General features: G+C 48.5%; 1 protein-coding gene across 1 annotated transcript in view; it reads left to right on the forward strand.

Annotated features, from left to right (window-relative positions):
* Positions 1 to 23,128, forward strand: part of LOC144115951 (bromodomain-containing protein 4-like) — a 153,515-nt gene that overhangs the window by 36,069 nt on the left and 94,318 nt on the right. Inside the window, 2 exon segments of the mRNA XM_077650587.1 lie at positions 4,228 to 4,267; positions 8,647 to 9,214. Coding sequence (XP_077506713.1) covers positions 4,228 to 4,267; positions 8,647 to 9,214 — 608 coding nt within the window.

Here is a 23,128-nt window from a genome sequence, read left to right on the forward strand (position 1 = left end):
GCTGCAGAATTGGCCATGCAGCCAGGAGCTAGTGACAGTCCAGGTGCTAAATGCATTTGTCTTGTGAGATGTGAGAAGAGTAGGTGACAGCGCAGGCTGAACTTCCTTATTTTGGTTATCAGCCCAGCTGCTTTGCATCATGGTGCATATGTCCCATTATTTGTGCTGGTTTTCAATCGAGGGGGAGGGTTGCCGCAGTGTTTGCAGAGTCAATGCAGTCATGCTGGCTGTGATTGCCGAAAGGAGTTTCGAAATACTTGTTTTAGCTGCCCAGGCTTCCGACTGACAAAGGGCCGAACATAGTCATCTCATACGGTCGTTTCCACGATGGAAGCAGGAGCAGCTCCTTGAAGAGCCTGCAGCACCTTGCCAATTGCAGTGCACGGGCTCTTAACTAAGGTTGCACTGCCGACTTGGACCGTGCGTGGATCATAAAAAAAATTTGTCACGTCCAGGCTCTTTGCTGTTCACACTACCCCCAAAACAATAGCAACTGGCCACCTTTTTTGGAGTTTCTAAGTGAATGCAGGTGGAAGTCTGCAGTGGCAGGTCACCTGGCTCATGATCTGTGATTGAAAATGGCCTTTCACTCCATTGCATTAGCACAGGCACATAAAATACTGAAATGTATCATCCTGTACAGTGCAGAGGTTTAGTTGTTTTCTTTCTAAATACCTCCAAGCACACTTCCAACATGGTGCATGTGAGGTAGGGACGATGCTATTAGTAGTTAGCTTTGCAAGCAGTCTGGTACACTTTTTTAGTTTGCTACAAAATAAAGTTTATTGCTGATTCAGGCTTTAACAAAGAGCAGGCAGTTCACTTCATATCTTGTGATAAAAGCAGTTGTCCGTCAACTGCTGTCAAAGTAAAGAGTATTTCATAGAGATAAGTAACTGTTGGTACTAAAACGACATAACTGTTGTAGTTTGTTATCGCACAAGCTTGTTAAACCTGATTTGTAACAATGCTTGCAGTGTTCGTTTTGAAGTCTGCACAGTTTTGTGTGCATAAGGACGTAGGAATGTGATTCAGCTAATGGGAGATGTGTAACGCCAGCATTAGCTGCATAATGTCCTCCTACATTTACTGATGTGCGTCGTAATTCCAGTGGTGCTCCAGCTGCACCATTCGGATACATTTGCATTTTGCTGCGCCAGCCTGCTCCAAAACCGGAAAATTGATCAATATTGCGCCGGAGCTGCACCAAAAAGAAGACACGGTCGCGGGAAACCATTTTTGTAACCGTTCAGGCTTTCAGTTGGCGGCCTACTAAAACATTTTCGCAGTTGGCAACACAGGTCGCTGGTGGGCTGGCTCAAGGTAGAATTTAGCAGCCAGTTCATTTGCAGACATGGAGGAAGGAAAGAACTCGAGAGGCGGTTAGGTCACATTTTTCGAACGAGTCTCCTCCTACTTGCGCAGCAGGCATTGCAGCAGATGACTCCGCTGGACCTAGTGTTACTATTGGCTGCGCCATCGGCCAAAGGCTTTCAGTAGTCCTTGCAAAAGTGCTTGACTTCCAGCACATTTTTTGGTGTGCAGCTCAAATAGCGAGGGCCTTTCCAGAGTTTTTCCTTCTTGTTCGCGCATCATCCCGGTTGCATCATGTTTGTGAACTCTGGGGAGGGCCGAAGAAGTATCTTCTGGGTTGAAGAACGAAAGATTAGAGCAGGTCCATCGAGGTCAAGCTTTGTTGGAACAAGGGAATTTCGGCATTGCTGATTCTCTTAACGAGCTTTATGAATTTGTGAAAAATTTCAAGAATTATTGAGATAGTGCCAACATGAAAAAAAAAATGGTTCTAGTGAACGTGCCTTTTAGACTTTTAGTGAAGCACGCTTGGCTGAACCTGCGTGCAGGGCAGTGCCAGCATTAATAATTTTTTTTTTTTTGCTAGCCACACATGCATGGGTGAACCTGATCTCGTTAGTAACAATTTCTTCTGGGTGACTCCTTAATTCCGTCATGCTGCTCCCGGATTGCTTCACAATTATTGTTCTGATACAAAGGTGCTCGAAAACGAATATTTTTCTGCTCCCAAAATTGCTTCAGAACTTGAGAAAGGGCTGAACCACCGCTAGTAATTCTTAGAAGTCGATTTTTTAACCCCTACAGATACTTGAGAATATGTTCACTATAGCAATTTTTACACTTTGTGTTGCTCGTAAAATGAGACCAAGTGTTTTTAAGTACTTGATACATGTTTGAAGCAGTGGCACTGAACTACCACTGTTGGTGGTTACCTGCTGCAAGCAATGGTAGCGTTGAAGTTTGAGTTAGTCCCATAACAAGGAGTTCACAAGTTTGGTAGAGTGTCAGGAAAAAAAGAGACGAAACACTTGTTTAGTTTTCACTGTAACCAAAGTGAGAAATTCAGAATTTGGGGTTTGCAGCAGGGGCACACTTAGAAACATCCCTGGTGGTTCCCCCTAGTAGTTAGTGACATGGTGTACCCAACTTAGTGCAGCCTTACTTGCGGTCGGTATGTGCGTATTGTAGTTGTCTTGTGCTCGGCACATATCTTATGGGTTGCCCCAAAAATGGGTGTGTGTGAATATAACTTTTTGAAACCGGATTTGATACTAACAGGCTAGCTTTGCCACTGCATCAAATTCAAGTAGATTGAATACAAATCTAGCAGTGAAAGAATGGAATCAATACGAATCGCGTATTTGTATGATTATTCGCTACTTGTGTGAGTACTTGTACAAAAGGAATGTCTGTGAAACAGTGAAGTGTTGGCAGTGGCACTAAAGCTGTACAGCTGAAAGACTGAGCACTTGACTGGGGGACACGCAGCACAATTTATTAAGTTGATGACTGTCATGCCATACGCTTAATTTGACAGTGAAGTAGTGCCAGATCTCTCATGACAAAAGGGGCGAGAGTTGGCATGGCTTCAGACATCGGGTATAAAGGCAGGGTTTGTTAAACCTGGCTGAACAGCGTCATGTCGCCCACTCTTGAAGGCCATATTTATAAGTATTGTGAGCACTGACACACACATGGACCGCATCGCAGTGCTGAACCCTCCTTCCCGTGCAGACTGATGGCAACATGGTGTGCAGTGTTAAAGTAGGCCCATCTTTGAAATGGGCGGCAAAAAACAAAGAACTGCAGCGTCCCCTATTCGAACTTCATGCCGATTATTTGAAAACTTTAGAATGAATTCGATCTGTTTCAAATTATTTTTGTGCGTGCGCTATTTGATTTGTTCAACAAATTGAATGGGAAAATGTTCGATTTGCTATTCAGAATTTTCTAATATTCGTACACCCCTATCCAGAAGGGTGGTCAGTGAAAGCTTTTTCTCCCTGTTCCTTTAAATCATACAAAGAAAAAGCCAACGTTTGTTGGAACTGAGCCATTTATGGCTGCCTTTGATGTTCCACAACTTTTCAGTTGGCAGCACTAAACATTGTAACCTGAGCACTCATTTAAGTATGAAGAAAAAACTGTGCTCAGCAGCTAACAGTAGTGCCTCAGAATCTGGCATATAGCAATGTTTTTGAATTCTTGGCTGTATCACTCCTTTGCTAGCGACAGTATGGACTTCTCCACTGCAGCTGGTAAGAAGGCGGTGTTCTCACCGCTACACCATGAAATGGTATTGGCTTATGAAGTTCTAGGGTGCTGCAGTTGTTCATCAAATGTTTGAAGCACAGATTTGTGCAGTTATGTTTTTAGAATCTTGTGTCCCTTGCAGAGTCTTGTTTTGCTGGTTGGCTGGGTGTATTGTCTCTTTACTTACTAGTAGATTATGAGAATGGCTTCACGTGTCCTAGAAGTAAGCAGGCTTACAACATAGAATGATCCAACAAGAATGCAGGTTTGTATGCAGTAGCTGGTGCACAGATGGGTGGGCTGCCATTTGACACATTTGAGAGGGAAACGGACTTGTCCAGTCACTTCACCAATGATTGTGGCTGCACCATTTTTCAAGACTTGTAAACATAGATCGCACAGCCCTTTTTGCACATGATTTGCATGCCAAGATTGAGCAGATATCTTACTCAGTTCAAAGTGCTTGGTGTGAGCTTTTTTTTTTTGGAAGCTTGTAGCTAGGCTTTGTGTGCAGGATCTGCAGGCTCATGGGCACAGACTGGAAGGCAAAATTTTCGCACTAAAGCAGTTCATAGTCCTTGAATTGGTCATTTTTTCGCAATATCTGCGATACATGGTTGCCGTGCAGCCAGATTGTGAGCTCTCTTTCTTCTTTTCCAGTATGGGAGGCGCCCAGGACAGTAGCAGCCGCAACGAAATGGTGAGTTTTTGTGAGCTGGATTCCTTGTAAATATAAGTGGCATTTTGGTGCCTAGTTGCTTTTATTTTTTTCAACTTAATTGACCAGTGATGTGCCCAGATTGTTCGTTTGCTCCATGTTTCTTCAGAGTGCTTGTGCGGTGTTGCTAGAGCTTTGTGTGTTCTTTACATTAATGGGCAGTGCGTTGTTAAGTGTGCTCTGAAGTGTTACAGCCTGGCACCAAGACTGCCTACACAGTGCAATCAGGGCTGAAGTGTGTAACTACATTTTTCAAAAAAATTTTTTTGGTGCCTCTTTGTACGCTGTGGTGTGCATGTTGACTAGTGCTGCATGATTCTTGCCATGAAGTCGTAGGGTATTTAACATCAGTGCTGAGTGTGTTCCTCACTTGACTTGTTCCTTTGACTGGTTTTTGTCAGGTCTACAAGTGTGTGCTTGAAACTGTGGCCTTGTATAATTTGCAGTTTTATACAGCCTATGTTGTATCAAATGAAGATCGTGGCATAATCTGTAAGGTGCCATGCTGTGTTGTGGAAGTAGCCAGAATGTGATTGTCACTTGTGTGCAAAATATTTGTTGAGTATTCAATGTCCCAATGCAGCCGCTCAAAAATGCCTAGTAGAGAATGTTGCCTGTGACACCAGTCTCTCTAAATCAAGTTGTTGTTTTGTGTAACTTGGCACACAGCATTGTGGTGAAAATGGCGACGAGTGCACCTTAAATTTGCTGAAAAGCAGTTGCGCACAGGTGCTTGATTTCTTTACTTGAGTGGTGCTGTAATCGTGATGAGGCTGATGAATTGTTTGATGCTCCTATCTCAATACCTTTTCCACTAGTGAGTGAGACAGACACGTAGCCAAGAAAGACACTGCCCGAACCCTCCTGGAAGTGCCCCCATTGGGCATACCTCCTGCTTTCCCCCCAAAGACAATAAAAATCCACTGCAACATGGAGGCCTTTCTGATTGACCTTCAATTAGCCCCAGTCCTGAGCCAGCTTGGCCACCTTATCCCCACAGACTTTACTTCTTCCTCCCTCCCTTCTAAACAAGAAATTGGCTGCGTGGCTGGAGCGAAAGGTCTTTGAATGAAACAAGAGTGAATGCTATTAACGCAAACAAGAGTATTGCCTACTTGGATACCACTCTCTGCCTTCGACACTTTCAGACCTCCTTAAAAATGAAAATAGTGCTCAAGGCCCGTAAGAAGCTCAAGAAACCTGGATTCAAAAAACGGGCAAGTCGTGGAATCTTGTCTTGGACGAGAAGTTTGCACCGTCGTGCAAACATTGGTACTAGCGAAAATAATGTTTAAAGATTCGTTGCAGCTGCAAATTTGATGTCAAAGCTGCTTAGTTTTTGAACCAGCTGTTTTGAGTCATTCTGTATGTCCGGAATATCGCCACGAAAATCCCGAAGCGGCCCTGAACCTCCCCTTAAGTTTGGCAATTTATCACATTTAGTGGGTGCACTGTGCTGTTGCAAACACCTACGCGATGCATAGCTCAGAAATTAAGCACTAAACTAGGACTTTTTTTTTTCTTCTTCATACCTGCTTTACCGAGTTTGTTTTTTTCCTGATACCTCCTTTACTGCATCATCAGTATTTATACCGCAGCTGGCCTTCCATACCAACCAGTACTTCAAGCTAATGTTTGTAGCTTAGTTGCCATGAAAAACAGTAGCAGCTACAGCCTTTGATGCAGAAATCATACATTGTACACCTGCTATCAATAGTTTATGGAATGATCATGGAAGCTCAATTTCATCGCAGTCTTTGCATGCAGTCTAGCTATCTCCACTGTAACATGAAGGCCTTTCTGATTTACCTTCAATTAGCCCCAGTCCTGGGCCAGCTTGGCCACCTTATCCCCACAGACTTCTTCTTCACCTTCCTGCCACTCGGGAATTGGTATATACACCAAGTTCTGTGTGCAGATTATGCAATGCACCGTTAAACCTCAGCCAGTACACCTTGGATGCAAAGGAATTTTCATAAACTTGTGATGGTGCATGTACTTAACGAGATTGTGTTGCATGTTTAGGGAACCACAAGGGGTTGGTTCTGGGCCCCTTCAAATTACTGCAGCGTTTGGTACACCTTTGTGGGACATACATTTGCAGGCACATTCATCACATCGAACAACTCGCCATGGTCATGTAAGCTGTGCCCCACCTGACCTCTCCTTTCTTGTGCTAATGCTATTTGCAGGTGTTGTACTTGTCATGTAGAACCTGCATCATTGTTAGCTCCGAAATTTTATGGCTGTGTATGTCAGCAATTGCATTGCTCCGTTGGAGGCTCATCGGAACTGCTTCACTTTTGTTGCCACGATGAACAAGCTTTATTTGCTACCCATTTGCTCTGTGTATGTGCTTGCCTGAGAAACTTGCTGTGCCATGTTGGCATTTAACCAGAATTAACTGCACTGGAACCTTAATAGTGCCTACCTAGTTACCAGGAATGTGCAGCAAGTATGCACTAAGCAGTAGTATATGTTAACCAACTTTGCTGATGCTCAAGTGCTGAAAAAAGCTCAGGTGGTGGTTATTGCTTAAAAGCACGTTTTATTTTTTTGTCCCTGTGGCACTTACAATAGCAGCAGTTTTCAAGCCTGAACTCCATGTATGCGAAAACTCGCGCGAACGCGACGGCAGCAAGCGACGAGGGACGCCGTCGCGCGAAGCATTTTTGCCGTGTCGCTTGTCTCGTCGCTTCGATCTGCACCAGCAGAAAATTTTGCTCGTCACCCAAAAGTCCCCCACGCGATTGGCCAATCAGCACCACACAGCAGTTTCCGGTTTGTCCATGGTTTGTCACAGCTTCTCCTCCGAGATCGCCTCAACCACCGTGGCCTCAACAAGCGCATCGTCTTGGTCATCGCCACCGTCGAGAAAATATTTGCTTTGCTGTAGCTGTGAGGCAGACCCGCATCCTTTAAATAATGAGAACAATATTTGTTGGTTATGGAGGGCTGACAACATTTGGAGCGGGCTATATGAGCGGGCGTACTGCAGGGAGAGATGCGTGTCGAGCCGCGGGTAGCGGCGCTCGATCCACCGTGCTGTTGCGCTCCAACTGTATATACGTGCAGAAACACTCGCAGTGCGCATTCTCACTTGTATATTATAGTTTTCTCACAAGCAGATTGTGGTGACAGTTTATGGGAGTGTTTTTAATGAGTCTGGAGTGCACAGGCACCGAACGAAAGCTCACCTCCCCCGCGAAGCCGTGATGCGACTTCGTCTCCGCAAGCACGCCGGCTTGGTTATCTCCACTGCCGCTACACCGCTGCCGTAGAGGAAATATTTCTTTTGCCCTGACTATGAGGCACACTCACAATTTTGAGAGAGAGAACAGGTTACGGGCATGTTTACTAAGCTCGTGCGCGCAATCACGGAGTCCGCTGTGCACGTCGCCTGCCGCCTTCACTTGCATAGAGGTTGCCCACTAAGCGACATAGCGATGTCGGCGCGCCGCTCTTTTTCGCGTACATGGAGCTCGGTCTTCAAACATGGGGCCGTACTTGGAGGCAGCTTGTGTGTTGACGATTATTGCAGCAGCAAAAAGCAGCCATGATTTAGTACTTGTGTGTTGCCTGCATTTCTTGTTAAAGAGCTTACGAAAATAGTGTTCACTGCAGGTATTTTTTTGGCATCAAGCAGTGAATACTCTGTACTAAGTCAGTGGGCTGCAAGGTATGTAAGGTTTGATGTGAGGATGCTTCAGGGTTGAAGCAAGTGCTTGGAAGAGACAGGTGAAGAACTTCTGGAGCTTCACGACTGAACTTGGCGGTTGTTAATAGCGGCTTTTTGTGCTAATGCCAATCTCGCTGAGAGCCATTGCAAATGGGCCTTGCTCAACACGTTGCAATCCATTCTGCTGCAACCAATATTGAAGTATGGAAGAACTGCGAATCCCATGCGAGCCACTTTAAGCTGTAAACTCAATATGAAAGATGTGTATGATGACAGTCTTGCTCTTAGCAACTAGCCTAGACCAAGCCTTTGTGTATAGAGGGGTGGGCCTGCATGATAGTGCTTTCTGGACATTGGCCATCGCAACTGTACTGCCTCTGAACCAGCAGTGCTTTCCTTCTTTCTTTTTGTACTCTGTGGCCCATATACTTGTGAAGTGGCTTTTTGAGCCTGGCGCAGCCTAGTAGCATTTTTATTGTGCTGCCATGTGCGCTTTTCATAGTTTTGTGCATTGTTGTGTGCATCTTTCTATTGTATCTTTGCCAGTTGTCAGTGTGTATTGGACGCCGAGCACTTCAGAACTGCATGCCACAGGTGCATCAGCAATGCTGTGTACATTGTTGTCGAGAGGGATCAGTGCAGTTTCAGAAATGTTGGTGGGCAAATGTGTGGGTGCACGCAGAGCGGGACTGAGCCGAACTGTAACAGCAGCAGCGTGGGCAGCAGTGGAGGCGGGTCTGTCCGGGAAGAGGTCGTCCTGGAGCCTGTCAATGGGGTGGTGCAGCCGCCATTTTTGCCTCCGGCCTCACGGCGGCAGCGCACCACCAACCAGTTGCAGCACCTTCTCAAGGTGGTGATGAAGGCTCTGTGGAAGCACCAATTTGCCTGGCCCTTCCAGCAGCCAGTGGACACAGTCAAGCTAAACCTGCCAGACTACCACCGCATCATTCGTCACCCCATGGACCTGGGCACCATCAAGAAGCGGCTCGAGCACTGCTACTACTCATCGGCCCAGGAGTGCATCGAGGACTTCAAGACTATGTTCACCAACTGCTACGTGTACAACAAGCCTGGTGAGGACGTGGTGCTCATGGCTCAGGCACTCGAGAAGCTGTTTCTCACCAAGATCACAGAGATGCCTAAGGAGGAGACGGACCTGCCCCTGCCGCCGCCCCGTGCAGGGCAGGGCAAGGGCAAGAAGGGCAAGGCTGCCAAGGCGTCCACCTCCAGGGCAGCAGCTGCCAACAAGGGTGCGTTACACTGCATGCTGCTAGTTGGTTGGTGGCGTTATTCTGTAGGCTGAAACCACGTGTGCTTCACAGTTTGCACTTCAGGTGTTGCTAGGGGGCTCTTTTATTTAAAAAAATGAGGCCTGAGCAGATTGGGGATGGGGTCCAGGATTGCAGTAGCCTCGGCCGATACTTTGGCGATCACGACTGGTGCCTCCTGGTCTCCCAGAGTGCTGCTGGCCGGCGTCACCTCCCACTGCGCCAGTTTGGCTGCGCATATTCATGTGTGAATGTAGGAGTATTGCTACACCAGGGACATGTATCTGCGTATTGGCAAGCACTTAAATACAGTTAATTTTTTATGCTACGCAATCTGAACAAGATAGCATAAGTTTCAGGGCACTGGCTGGAGGTGAAATGCGAAAGCATCTGTGCGGTGTCAGTGCACATTAACGGGAAAGATGGTGATGACTCAACATTCCTTTAATGATGTGACAAGCAACGTGCACATCTTTGTGCAAGCTCCAAATATCCGTATAATTTCATGTGAACAAGAAAGCTTTTGCCATTACCTTAGGAGCAGGTTTGCTGCAAGGAATTGGCACAAATGCGTTCTCTTTGTTTTTACTGATACCAAGGAATGCAGTAAAGGTAAACATATCAGCGTGCCTATCGTGGAGCTTTATGGTTTTGAAATTGCCAGTTCAGAAACATGTTTCTGAAGTGGCAGCTTCAAACCCCTTATTGCGTTCTTTGAAAGCCAATGGCATTAGTGCCGCTGCGGTGTCTCAGTGATTATGGTGCTCTGCTGCTGATCCGAAAGACGTGGGTTCGATCCCGGCTGTGACGGTCTCATTTCGATGGGCATGAAATGCTAGAGGCCCGCGTACTGTGCGATGTCAGTGCACATTAAAGCATGAGCAAGTACCATCCTGCAAAATTTCTCAAAAGTTCATGGCAGAAAACTTTCATAGCGTAATGCTTAAGTCCACAAAGGTTTGTTCTGTATGAAAGTAAATGGCATATTTTAATTTCTTAGTCGAAGTCTATTCTGTGGCTATTTCGTTTGTATGGCAGCAAATTATGCGTTTATTGCCAAGAGAACGGGGTTTCACATTTTCCCACCACCTGATTTAAACTTAAGATGTCCATACTGAAAAAGACTGCGAGATCACTTGAAAGTGAATAGCGCTGTTGCATAGCCTCTGAGGCCCATAAATCTCTCAACACACCGCAGTTTGTGAAATATAGCCAAGGGTCACACCATGCAGTTCATTTCTTGATCTTTCTTAGTTTAATAAAAGCTCTGTTTTCTATGAAAGTAGCATGCAGTCTAACTTGAAATTTTCCTTTGTGTTCCTTTAAAGAGCCAGCTCTAAGCAGTTGAAATCAGTCTGGATCCCTCCACTATGGTGCAGCTTCACAATGTGAAATGTCACTTGCCAGCTTTATTACGGGATTCAACAAAAGAATACTCCGGCACAGGAGAAAATTTAAATTGTGTGGAAGCCAGGGGCGCGGTGGCACTGTGCACTGCTGGATTACGTCACTAGTTGTGCGCTTTGACGTACTCCACCACTACCATGCACGCCTCTGCAGACTGGGGGCTGCCCCTTGTCACCAAACATGGTCTGCTACCATACCAGGGTTCACTTCCATCACCTGCTTAGGCCAGTTGCTTGGTTAAGCAGGTTTCCCCACGGCATATACGGGCACTGGAAACCATGCATAAAGCGGTAACCGCATGAGGCGAAAATTCGCGGCGACACGCCGCGCAACGCGGCGATGGCATCGCGCGGTGGGCTGAGGGCCGCCGAAGCACTGTCGCTCATCGCGTCGCCAAGGTTCTGGGTTTACAGATAATTTCGCCCATCGCCCGGAAGTACCGTGCGAGACTAGCCAATGACGGTAGGCCTTGCTGGTGAGTAACTTCCGATCCGTTTTGCACGCGATTTTTTTTTTTCAGCGGAGCAACAGCCGACGCATCCCTCACCATGGTAGCTATGCAAGAATTTAATGAAATGCTCATTAATGAAGTTTGAAAGTAAAGGGTGTTGTGGGTATGTCCTACACGCACTATAAGTCGCAAGAGCGCAGGAATGTCGCCTGGCGCCTCATCGCAGCGTCCCTCGGGCGCGCTTTTCTACGTCATGTGACTTCGTGTAGTCGACTTAAAACAAAATTATCACCTAAATATAGTTTTTCAATGTTTTTATTGTGTTTTATCTTGTATGAAGCCTTAAGAGTGTTGTTCTATGTGTTAACGCAAAATGGCTGAACGCTGAAGCTGCCGCAATCGAGCAATACTGAAAACGCGCCGCTCCGACGCAGAGTTCCGTCGCTTCGTGCGGTTTGCGCCAGCGGCAGCGATGGGCGACGGCGGCGTCATCGCGCGACGTATCGCCAAGGAATATCGCCTCATGCGGTTACCGCTTAAGTGTCACGAGAAAGTGTCATGTTTTGGCTACCGTGAAGGTAATGCGGCAGTTTTGATTGCTTTCGTCAACATGGAGACCGTGTGATGCCCCACCCTCTCGCTCAACCTAGTGCAGCTTGATAAAGACATGGCAGTTATGCAATTGCTGTGCCAAAAGGCAAACCCTGCTACATGCTGCTACATTATGACGAAATGAGAGCAATCTGCGCCAAAACTCTTATCTTCATAAGGACGAAATTCCTGGGCGCTGTGTATTATCCTTTGTGAACGTATGCATCCTGTATATCGTGCTGCCGGACCCGTCGCCACCCTGCATAATTGAAAACAGAGAATCGAAATAGGCCTGCAGCACGCAGGAATTTACTCTGGTCATCCCGTGGTGTGGAGGGCATGCTGGTAATGTGCACATGGCAAAAACGCTCACAAACTGTGCCGGTCTTGCGCGGCCGAAGTGGGGAAGTTCTTTCAGTGGGTATTGATTTTGGGGTTCACTTTGGTTCCTGTCAAAAAGATGCAGAGGGTCCCGAGTAATTTTTTTCTGTCGCATCGAACTGTCTTTCTGCTGCGCAGTTCATTTTCCAGCGCATAATCAACGGCGCACAACTTCAATTTTTGCATCATAGCTTCTTCGCCTTGCAGGCGCCGTCATGCTGAGCAAGAACAACACACAATACATTTAATAAAGGTGCGTCACGGATGCAGCACTGAAATCGAAACTTCCGAGGATATGACTGGACTTAGATGTGGTGGTGGCGGCGCATACTTCGTTAAAGCCTCTCATACTTCGTGAAATAGCGATAACTCCCACTTCTCTTGTGTTGATGCCAAAACTTCTATTCATGCAACAAAAGTGGCGTCCAGCGCATGCCTGTGGAGGCGCAGGACAGCCGTGCCGAGCAGGGATGGGGAATAAGAGATGGAAGGGGGTGACTGCGGGGCGGCCTTCTTCGAAGGTTGGCATTTTTTTACGAAGTTTAAGGGACTTCGCACTGCGTTGCCGCCTCCGCATTCAGTCCAATTTTTGAGAGATTATGCGATTCTAGCCGTAGTATAACTTTTAGAAAACTATTTCAGCATTACTTGATCCGAGTTCAGCTACCATGAACCGCACCGCACCTGCGGTGAGCTTACGCATGCGCAGATAACCTTGAGGTGGCCCCCCCCCCTGGAATCTTATCTTGCTAAAACTTGCTGATAACCCAATTCTTTTCTTTTACATGTTGATTTTTCAAACTTAGTTACCAGGAAAGGCAAAAGGTGGTGTATGATGGCATGCCATTTTTTGTCATATATGTATCATACCGACAAAAAATCTGAAAACAAACATGACTTACACATCTGAAAATACGGTATGTGTCTGCCATGCAGATACTTGTCTGTGCCAAAAGGCAATTTTGGCTGCTCCAAAGTGACCATAGTGAGTCAAATCAGTGCATGGCAACCAAGCTTTATAAATTGGCTTCCACAGTCTTACGGTTCCATCATTTAACTTGTCACTTTTTATTGGCAATAGCATTTCCTTGCAGGCACTGATACACGTGCTTTGCCAGTAATTAATGACCATTTGTGTGGTGATTACAGTAAAAGCTTGTTAATTCAAACTTAGTTAATTTGAACTGATGCATCTGGGCACAGCCCTCTGTATTTCAGTGGGGGAAAACTCCCGATAATTCTGTAACGGTTAATTCGAACTAGGAGCCCCTGGCTGACACCACTCCCCGTAGATAGTTGACCCATAGCAAGTACAACACTCTGCAAATTGGCTAGAGATGTAAAACAGTTAAAAAGAAAAAAAAAAAGCAGAGTGCACGAGGCAGCGTTTTGGTGCGTGCCGTAGCAGGTTTTCGCTGCTGGAGCACCCGCCCGCGCCGCTGATGCTTCAGTGCAAGCAGTTTCAGGTTTTCGTTCTGCCGCGGTCGCTGAGTCGCATTCACGTGGTGTACACAATGCAGTTCGGCTGCCGCAGTCATGCTTTTTGTTGATGCCGCGAACTACGGGGACAGCAGTATGGAAACGTTGGAGCCCTTTAGTGACACCGAGGCTGCATGCTGTCAGCAGATGCCACAGGGCTCATGTGCGGTGAGAACAGCCTACAGTGACAGTCCGACATCGGCGACGAGCCTATGCCATTGCCAAGTGCCTATGAAGTAGTAATGCAAGCTACCTTTTAAACTGAATTGTCCCGCTTTTGCATCTCAATTTGAAGTGGTAGTCATTTTATTTTAACTCTAGCAAGATCTCGCAACCCCGGCAGTTATCTTTAAAATTGGTTAACTTATATACAGCTCTGCATGTAGAAGAAAAATGCCCTAGGCTTGCACAGTGCATGTGCCATGCTATCATGAGCCACAGAAATTAATGTTCGTTCTTCTTGGCGTCGTCTTATTGCGTTCTTCGTCATGCCATCGAGTGCCTTCGTTACGATGTGATACATAAATAAATATATTTATGTAGAACTGCTTCCTGTGATTGTGATTTCTTACTTATATTTAACTTTTATCTAGTTGGTGTATAAACATATCCTTCTTATTTGTTGTTTCATTGGAAATGATTGATAAGCATCACCATATGTTTGCACAAGGTAGATATGACCGGGCATCTTTTAGAAAAGTATGCTGCAGTGAGGGTGCGACAGTTCAATAAACAAAGACGCACAGCTCAAAATCATGCAACATTATTTTTCGCTCATGCATCAAGCCATGCATAGTCGAGCCCGCTTATAACGAACATGAGCGTCACGCGGCGTCCGCTTGTTATATCCCGAAGTTCGTAGTTAGTGGACCACAGCTTTAAAGACAGTTGCTTGTCAAAACAGTAAATTTTTTCTTTGCGAAAAAGTCAGTGATGGACGTGTTTTTGCAGTGCAGATCCGATGAGGGAGGTTTCCTGTTTATTTAAAGCAGAACCGTGCTCTTCGCCGAGGCCCTTGGCATAGACAAGTTGTCTGAGGCTCTCTATGTAGCCCATTGCTACAGGCGCGCTAATGGGTGCTGGCTCTGTAGTTTCATCCTCATCTGATTCCTCCGTGTCACTCTCATCCCGCACTTCAGAAACGATGCCCTCGTCCATGCACGGTACCGCGACGTCGGCGGCGTCATAAACAAACAAAATCATTCCTACCAATATCATGACCCCCCCATGCCGGAGTCGACGACGCGCTGCCACAAATCGCTGCCGGGCTGGTCATCTTCAGAAGCATCAGGCTCGGCAGCCGACGAAGCCGGCTTTGCGGAAGCAGTTCCGCACGCAAGTGGCCGTCACCCCCGCCCTGGCCGCTTTCATCATTTCTACCGCTTAATACAGTAGAAATGGGTACGGTGTTCCCGTGCACCATCCCGAATTACAACCAGGGCCCGAGATTTGAACGAAGCCAACGAAACGTCTGTACCGCAACAAGGGTGACAAAAGCGCATGGCGGGGTAGACACACAACGTGCACAGGCAAAAATCAAGGCAATCAAGCTAAAGATAGACACAGAGTGCTAGCAGAGAGACCAATGAGGAGCGTCCGTATGCAGCCACCTCTTGGCTCCCACGGAAGGCCTGCTTCACGGAGCGTGTCCTCCGCGATCGGAACCAGTGGCAACGCGGTTAACCGTGGAGGCCACACGCGGATTTGCAAGAAAGTGAGGAGAGCGAAGTGGAGTTGCGAGGAGGGGCGGGGAGGGCGATCTTGTAAGGCGCGTCGATGGAGAAAGGGTAGCTCGTTTGGGAGCGGCACGAAAAGGGGCAGGCATTTCGCTTGGGATAAGGCTCGGCCCGAAAACATGCCGCGCGCCGGGCGCACAAAGGGGTCAGAGGCAGGTTATCGCGCATCGCCACGCCGGGTTTACACCGCTTGTTCGCTGTACCCGATCAGCAGGGCTTAATGACGTTCGTTATACGTGTGATTTTGTGCCATTGAAACAATGTATATTTTGATGGTAGCGCAGGTCTCGTTATAAGCGAAAGTTTGTCTTAAGTGGGGTTTTCTTGGACACTCTAGGGACCGCGAAAACGACCAAAAGAATCAGGAAGTCCAGAAAATCAATGAGCTGTTACTGAAAGCCTGCTACAGAAGATGAAGAGAAAGGCTGTGCGAGCTGGGGAAGATGTTCCTCGAAGAGGTGGTGCGACCTGTGGAGGTGCCCTACGTGCACAAATTAGCCCACAGCTTGAAAAAGGTCGTGAGCAGGCATGGTGTGCCGCTGTGCAATGCAGCAGATAGAACGGTTTGCCTGTGTCACCAGCAGCAGCTTTACGTAACTGTACACGAAGGTAAGAAGGCAGCCTTAACACATTGCTAAGGTGGCGTGTCAAGCAGCGAGGGATGCTGAGCTCGCTAACAAGATCAGCAGCTGAATGCGGTGGCATGCAAAACATTGTAAATGGGTTGAGACGCCAAGTGCGCCATCCACCTGGAAGGGAAGTGGCTGATTGATGGTGGTGGCTTCTCAAGCTGCAAAAGCAGCCAGGGAGTCCATGTGTGCTGTCCAGCTGTAAAGAATAGAAGCGAATTGAAGCGGCGGTGCATTCAGCAGCCAAAAAGGAGCTGCCAACACCAGAGTCTGGCTACCGTCATGTATGAGACATCCTTAGAATATGCTGCACCTGCTCTTGACGGCAAGATAGTATTTTTCCACCTAAATAGTGTATCCAGCCCTTATGTTCTAGCACAGAACATCAGTGGTTGAGTGCAGCTCTTGGGTGCCTGTTTTGTAACTGGTTGTCCAAGTAGCAGAGCGAAACGACACGGGAAAATCCCGCAGGGTGCCTAGAAGCATAACGCCACCTGCCAATGTGGTGTGTGAATCACATTACCGACTGACGTAATATTCAAGTTTTTTAGTGGCATGTGGTAGGAAACTGATATGGAAATGCCACGATATCTCAAACACTCGAGAGGCCCTGGAATCGGAAGATCCGCTTAAAGAAAATATACTGGCGGCAGGATCTGTTGCATGAAAATGGTGAAGGGTGTTTTGAGAAACATCGCTTATTGAACTTGCTCATGCTTCGGCACTCTTTCTGGTGGGAGGAGCCGCCGCGGTGACTGAGTGGTTACGGCGCTCGGCTGCTGGCCCGAAAGACGCGGGTTCGATCCCGGCCGCGGCGGTCGAATTTCGATGGAGGCGAAATTCTAGAGGCCCGTGTACTGTGCGATGTCAGTGCACATAAAGAACCCCGGGTGGTCAAAATTATTCCGGAGCCCGTCACTAGGCGTCTCTCATAGCCTGAGTCGCTTTGGGACAACCCCCCCCCCCCCCATAAACCAATCTTCCTGGGGGAGCTGCAGACTTGCGCTCGCTTCCATGCACAACATGGTGAAATGCGCCCCCTAGGCGGTTATTGCCTCTGCTCGACGTTGGGGGCCTGCAGTTAATCACACTCCGACATGCTACACGTTGCCTCTCGGTCACCGAGCTGGCGTGCTAAATGCCAATTGTAGATATAGTGGCAGACGTGTTTGGGATGTAATCAAGGCTGATAAAAAGTTAAAACCATAAACGCACGCAGAACGTCACACCTGTGCGCGTGGGTGTGCGGCATTCACCACTGCTGAGACGGGCGTGTCGTGTTGAGAGTGCTATCAGTTTCTGATAACGGGGTGCACTGAGCACGAGCGTAGCAGCGCTTCACCTAGGTTATCGAATTGCGCATTCCGAACCGTTTGGGCTCTGTCGAGACTGAATTGGCCATGTTGCAACACATAGTGCCTGTGTAGCAGTGGTGTAACATGCCTCTGTCCCAGTGCGCGAGCTGCCATTGCTGGCGCCGTGACTCGTTGTTGAGCCTGTGGAAACACTGGGTGCCGATGGAGAGTGTGCGGGCTACCGCCGTTGGTTCCCAGACAGCGCTGCACGGTCGCTTTCGCCTGGGATGTGAAAGGACCCTTGTTCGGTCACGGCAGAACGCTGCCCGAGCGCCATCTGGAGTCCCGGGGTCGAGAAAACCTGGGACGGCGAGCGTGTAAAAAAGGGCCGCTCGAACTGATTAATTTTCGTCAAAATCCAAGGGCATCAAAAGTCTGTGGCAGTAAAATTTGTTGAATTCAATTTGTTGCAACCAAGGAGCTGCAACTGAGGGATAGCAAGGAGTTGCAGCGGGAGGGCTCGCGGTGAGCGCACGCCGCATCGGCCACCGCCATTTGTTCTCTAGGCTTAGCACAAAGAGGATGTACTTACACTAGTGTCCTCGTTAAATGAGCTATGGGCGACGACCAGATGTCCGAAGGCGAAGGTAAATACCTTACGGGGCCGAGATAGCGTAAATGCCATTGCGGACCAAGTCTGCGCATTCTCCTTTTTCGTCGCGCTGTCATATCGTCGGCTTCGTAATTAATTACATGACTTCGTAATTGCACCTCGGCTGTCGTCACTCCTAATGACCAGTCCTCGGACCAAGCATGGCCAAGGTGGTCTTGTGCAGCCTGTTCCATGCAGCAGGCGCGCGCTCACGTTCGTTCTTCCGTTTCGCGCCGTGCATTAGGCGAGTGTGGCGCATTTTTTGGCGCGTTCGATAGCTTATCTCTGCCTCCTCGTGTCGCGTGCGCCTCTGACTCAGCCTAACGCAAGGCGGTGCCCGCGTTTCGTCGTGGCACCCCACGCACACAAGCCTACCGAAAGGCAGCACTTTTGTCCGTTCATATCAGCTGTGCTACCTTCCGATACGTTTTCCACGTTCTCTCCTGGCCCTGCGTACGGTGGACTTGGCGCTTCAGCCGCCTTGGGGTGTTTGACTGCGTCTCGGTGTTGTCACGCACGCCGCGTACTCCATCCCTAAGCCTAACGGAGGTCAATGCCCGCGTTCGTCGTCGCACCCGGCTCTCGAGCCTAACAGAAGGCAGTGCCGGCGCAGCGTTTTTGCGCGTTCGTCTCAGCTGTACTGCCGTCAGATACGTTTTCCACATTCACTCATTTCTCCGCGTACGGTGGGCTCGGCGCTTAGGCGCCTTGGGGTGTTTGACCTTGCGTCTCGGTGTTGTCAAGCACACCGCGTGTTCCATCCCTAAGCCTAACGGAGGTCAATGCCCGCGTTCGTCGTCGCACCCGGCTCTTGAGCCTAACAGAAGGCAGTGCCGGCGCAGCGTTTTTGCGCGTTCGTGTCAGCTGTACTGCCATCAGATATGCTTTCCGCATTCACTCATTTCCCCGCGTACGCTGGCCTCGCGCTTCAGCTGCATTGGGATGTTTGACTTTGCGTCTCGGTGTTGTCACGCACGACGCCGCGTACTCCATCCCTAAGCCTAACGGAGGACAATGCCCGCGTTCGTCGTCGCACCCGGCTCTTTAGCCTAACAGAAGGCAGTGCTGGCGCAGCGCTTTTTCGCGTTCGTGTCTTCAGATATGTTTTCCACATTCACTCATTTTGTCGCGTACGCTGGGCTCGCGCTTCAGCCGCCTTGAGGTGTTTGACTTTGCGTATCGGTGTTGTCACGCATGCCACGTACTCTGTCTCTAAAGACAATGCCAGTGTTCCATCGTCGCACCCGGCTCTTGAGCCTAACAGAAGGCAGTGCTGGCGCAGCATTTTTTTTGTGCGTTCGTGTCAGCTGTACTGCCTTCAGATATGTTTTCTACATTCTCTCCTGGCCCTGCGTATGGTGGGCTTGGCACTTCAGCCACCTTGGGGGTTTTTGACTTTGCGTCTCGGTGTTATCACGCAAGCCCCATACTCTATCTCTAACCTAACAGACGACAGTGCCCGTGTTCCATCGTCGCACCCGGCTCTTGAGCCTAACAGAAGGCAGTGCTGGCGTAGCATTTTTGTGCGTTCATGTCAGCTGTACTGCCTCCAGATATGTTTTCTTTGTTCTCTCCTGGCCGTTTACGGTGGGCATGGCGCTTCAGCCTCCTCGGGGTTTTTGACTTTGCGTCTCGGTGTTGTCACGCACGCTGCATACTCCATTCCTAAGCCTAACGAGAGACTGTCTGTGTTTCGTAGTTGCACTCCCAGTCTGTGTTGAAGGCTGTAAAGTACAGAAATCTCTCGTAAGAAGTCAGTGGGACAGCGAAAAAAATTGCTATGAGCGGTAATTCAGTATAAGTGTTGGCGCTGAGTTTTTCCGCATTCGTGTCCGCTGTACTGCCTTCCGTGTACTGACTCGTTCCGTTGTTGGACCCAGGTCTCAAGCCTACTGAAAGGCAGCAGTGGCGCGGTGCTTACTGTGGTCGTGTCTTCTGTTTTGCTTTCCAATAACTGTTTTGCATACTTTTTTCTGGTCCTGCGTACGGTGGGCATGACATTTCATCCGCCCTGAGGCATTCGATTTTGCATCTAGAGTGTTGTCTCGTCACGTGTGCACTCCACTCCTAAGCCTAATGGTGGAAATTGTCCGCATGTCATCCTTGCACCCGGCTCTGGCGCGGTGCTTACTGTGGTCGTGTCGGCTGTTCCGCCTTCCTATAACTGTTTTATATACTCTTTTCCTGGTCCTGCGTATGGTGGGCAAGACTCTTCATCCGCCCTGAGGCATTTGATATTGAATCTCGAGTGTTGTCTCATCACGTGCAGACTCCACTCCTAAGCCTTAAGAAAGACTATGCCTGCGTTTCATAGTCTTCCAGCACAGTCATGTTCGGCGCTAAATCACAGCACGCTGGTCCACATTGCATCAGCACCTAGTGTCGGTGCTCGCACAGCGTTGTGTCCTCGCCGTTGACAAATGTCTAGGAACAAAATTCAGTAACCCTACCACGCATTTAGACCGTTCGTCTAGTCGGATGGCGCGAATCGAGCATGACTGGTTCGGGAAAATCGCCGGGGAAACACCATGGTCGCCATGTTGACACCCTGACTCACCGCTGGCAACGCTTGGATTTTTCGTGTTTTCGGCAAGTTATCGGCTGATTTGCACCATCAAAAATCCAACGAAGCTAAGGGCGGTGTTATATTGCGATGCAGGCCGGTTATGGCGCGCGGGGAGCAAATTACTAGACAGTCTTCCCGATTTTTTAACGTAGCTCCTCTCGTCGAACATGGCAAAGGGCACGCAACCAGGCAGCAGCTCAACAACACCGTTGCTCACACTTGCAAGCGCGACCTGTGGGTTGCCTTCCCGTTTGAAGCAAAAACTATCTGGAATGACATTGGTCGCGTGCTTTTGAGAGTTTCGTCTGCTTTGGCAAATGTGAAACGGTTAAGCTTAGCGACTACAGCTGCCAGGGAGCAGTTCAGTTCTTTGCCCGGCGCGTCTCGAGTCGGCGTCATTGCCGCTAACTGGGCTCGCTCGCTGATTGATTCGGTAGTTTGCGACTCGCAGTCCCAATTCTGGAAAATCGAGCAGCGGAGGGACTGCCCTGCGACTGTCGCTTTTCGATCAATGCGACCGTTCACAACTGTCGCTTTTCGACGAAAACAGTCTTACAACCTCTGCGAACTTGCAAGTGTGAATGGGCCCATAATCGGAGGGACTCTTCTTTTGTGCTTTTTGGCACGTTTCAGCGCCAAGTGCTCTTTAGAGCGGTAAAACTTTGCTCATCGAGCGCACCCCGGGAATGCTACGGCGCAAGTTTGCTTGCGGTCTTTTGCCCACTTTTTCGCATTCGAGTCCATGGTTTTCTGGCATCGCAAAGGGTTGGGAACACTTTATTTTCATGCAGATTCTATCACTGGGGACACCAGCAATGCTATTGCGACAGAGATCAACGGTTCGGGTGTGCTGCACCGCGGAATTTGACAGCTTCTGTTCACTTCGCTGTAAACAGCTGGGGCACTCGGCGCTCGCTTGGTATGCGTTACTAGGCAGGTCATCTGTTGTAGGTTTGGTACTATTGCCTCATGCAGGCACAGAATTGGTCACAAAAGTACCAAACCTACGACCGATGACCTACCTAGTAACGGATACCAAGCGAGCGCCGAGTGCCCCAGCTGTTTACAGCGGAGTGAATGGAAGCTGTCAAATTCCGTGGTGCAGCACACCCGAACCGTTCATCTCGGTCGCAATCGCATTGCTGGTTTCCCCCGTGATAGAATCTACATGAAAATAAAGTGTTCCCAACACTTTGCGATGCCAGAAAACCACGGTTCTCTTGAATGCCAAAAAGTGGTAAAAAGACCACAGGCAGACTTGCGCTGTAGCATTCCGTGGGGTGTGATGTGCCTGCATGAGCCTAATTCGGTGGTGGTATTAATTTGACACTGTATGCGGAAAAGGGTCGGCGGTGGCGATGCCTCCACTCGCCACTTTGCTCTAAGCCAGTCAAGCTCTTCGTGCCCTTTGAGTGATGCGGCTTTTAAAATGCATTCCCCTTATTCACGGCTGGCAGTTCAAACCGCCTACCCCACCCCATTGTCACGAGCACTACTTAGCACTCTTCAAACAAAGCGGGCCCTGCTCTATGGGGACAAAGGAACAACATCGGCTGACAAGATATTAATTGGTGGTACAACAATAACACAGGGTAGCTACAAAACATGTTAAGGAATTGCTGTTGTCAGACCTCCCAGCAGGTTTTCAAGTGAGTGTTCGCCCATGCTGCTAGGGCAAAGTAGACTCGCTCCGGCTGGATGGAATGAGCTTGCGGGATATGTTCTCACGACGACTCTCCCCGCTGGTGGAAAGTGGAGTTGTGCCGAAACGGTTGCTGTGTGGTGATATCCCAAGACCAGAGAGGGAGGAACTTGCTCCCCCAGTGCTTACAACAGTTGCGCCATCTGTGGACCTAGTGCTGCTGCGACACAGGTGCCCTCCCTTGATAGCTCGGGTAAATACAGATGTAAGTGGCGTTGCGGGGAAACAAACCCAGAGACTGAGCAGGGAAAGTCCTCGCACTTGTTAATGTCATGTTGAAGAATGCAAATGCATTATTCTTAAGCATCGCTCTTTAGTTAGAATGTGGAACTATTTATTTCTGCATTTTTTGTCTGTGCTGCATCCCCAGCTTTTGCCATATCCATGATTAAAATAGAATCTATGTAAACAAGGAAAAATTGCATAATTTTGCCCCAGTTGGAGTGAATGCGGCAGAAGCATGTGCTGCCGCCGCCACATGCAGTCAAGTCGGTCTAGCCATATTCTTGAAAGTTCAGATTTCAGCATCGCATCGGCTTAGCTTCATATGCATTGTGCATTGTCCTTGCTCAGCATGACACCACTTGTGTGGTAAAGGAGCTCGATGCAAAATCGATGCTCGATGTTTACTGAGGTAGCGTGCCTTTTTAGTGTGTGCTGGAAAATGGCAACCTGGCAGCATTGAAACAGTTTGATGTGAACGAAAAAAACGATACGGGACTGGGACGCAAAGACCCAAGAATGGTGCGGTTGAAGAAGCTAACACACAAAAAAAAAAATTAGCGGTGGAATAGCTCTGCTATGCCTAGTATATGTAGCGAAAGGAGCCATTAACTGATGGAGCCGAACTGATGTCAGCCTGTGAGTCTGTCAGTCGTGTCGAACAGCCCGGGCAAAGACTTCAGGGTCTGTTGAGTTCATTTCCCGAAGCCTACGTTGCGCAGTAAGGCGTATAGCTAGTCGTGGCGTCAACACACAACAGGGGAGGAGGCGAGGCGGCTGAGTCT

This window comes from Amblyomma americanum, chromosome 1 (assembly GCF_052857255.1).
Source record: "Amblyomma americanum isolate KBUSLIRL-KWMA chromosome 1, ASM5285725v1, whole genome shotgun sequence".
Classification (NCBI taxonomy): Eukaryota; Metazoa; Arthropoda; class Arachnida; order Ixodida; family Ixodidae; genus Amblyomma; species Amblyomma americanum.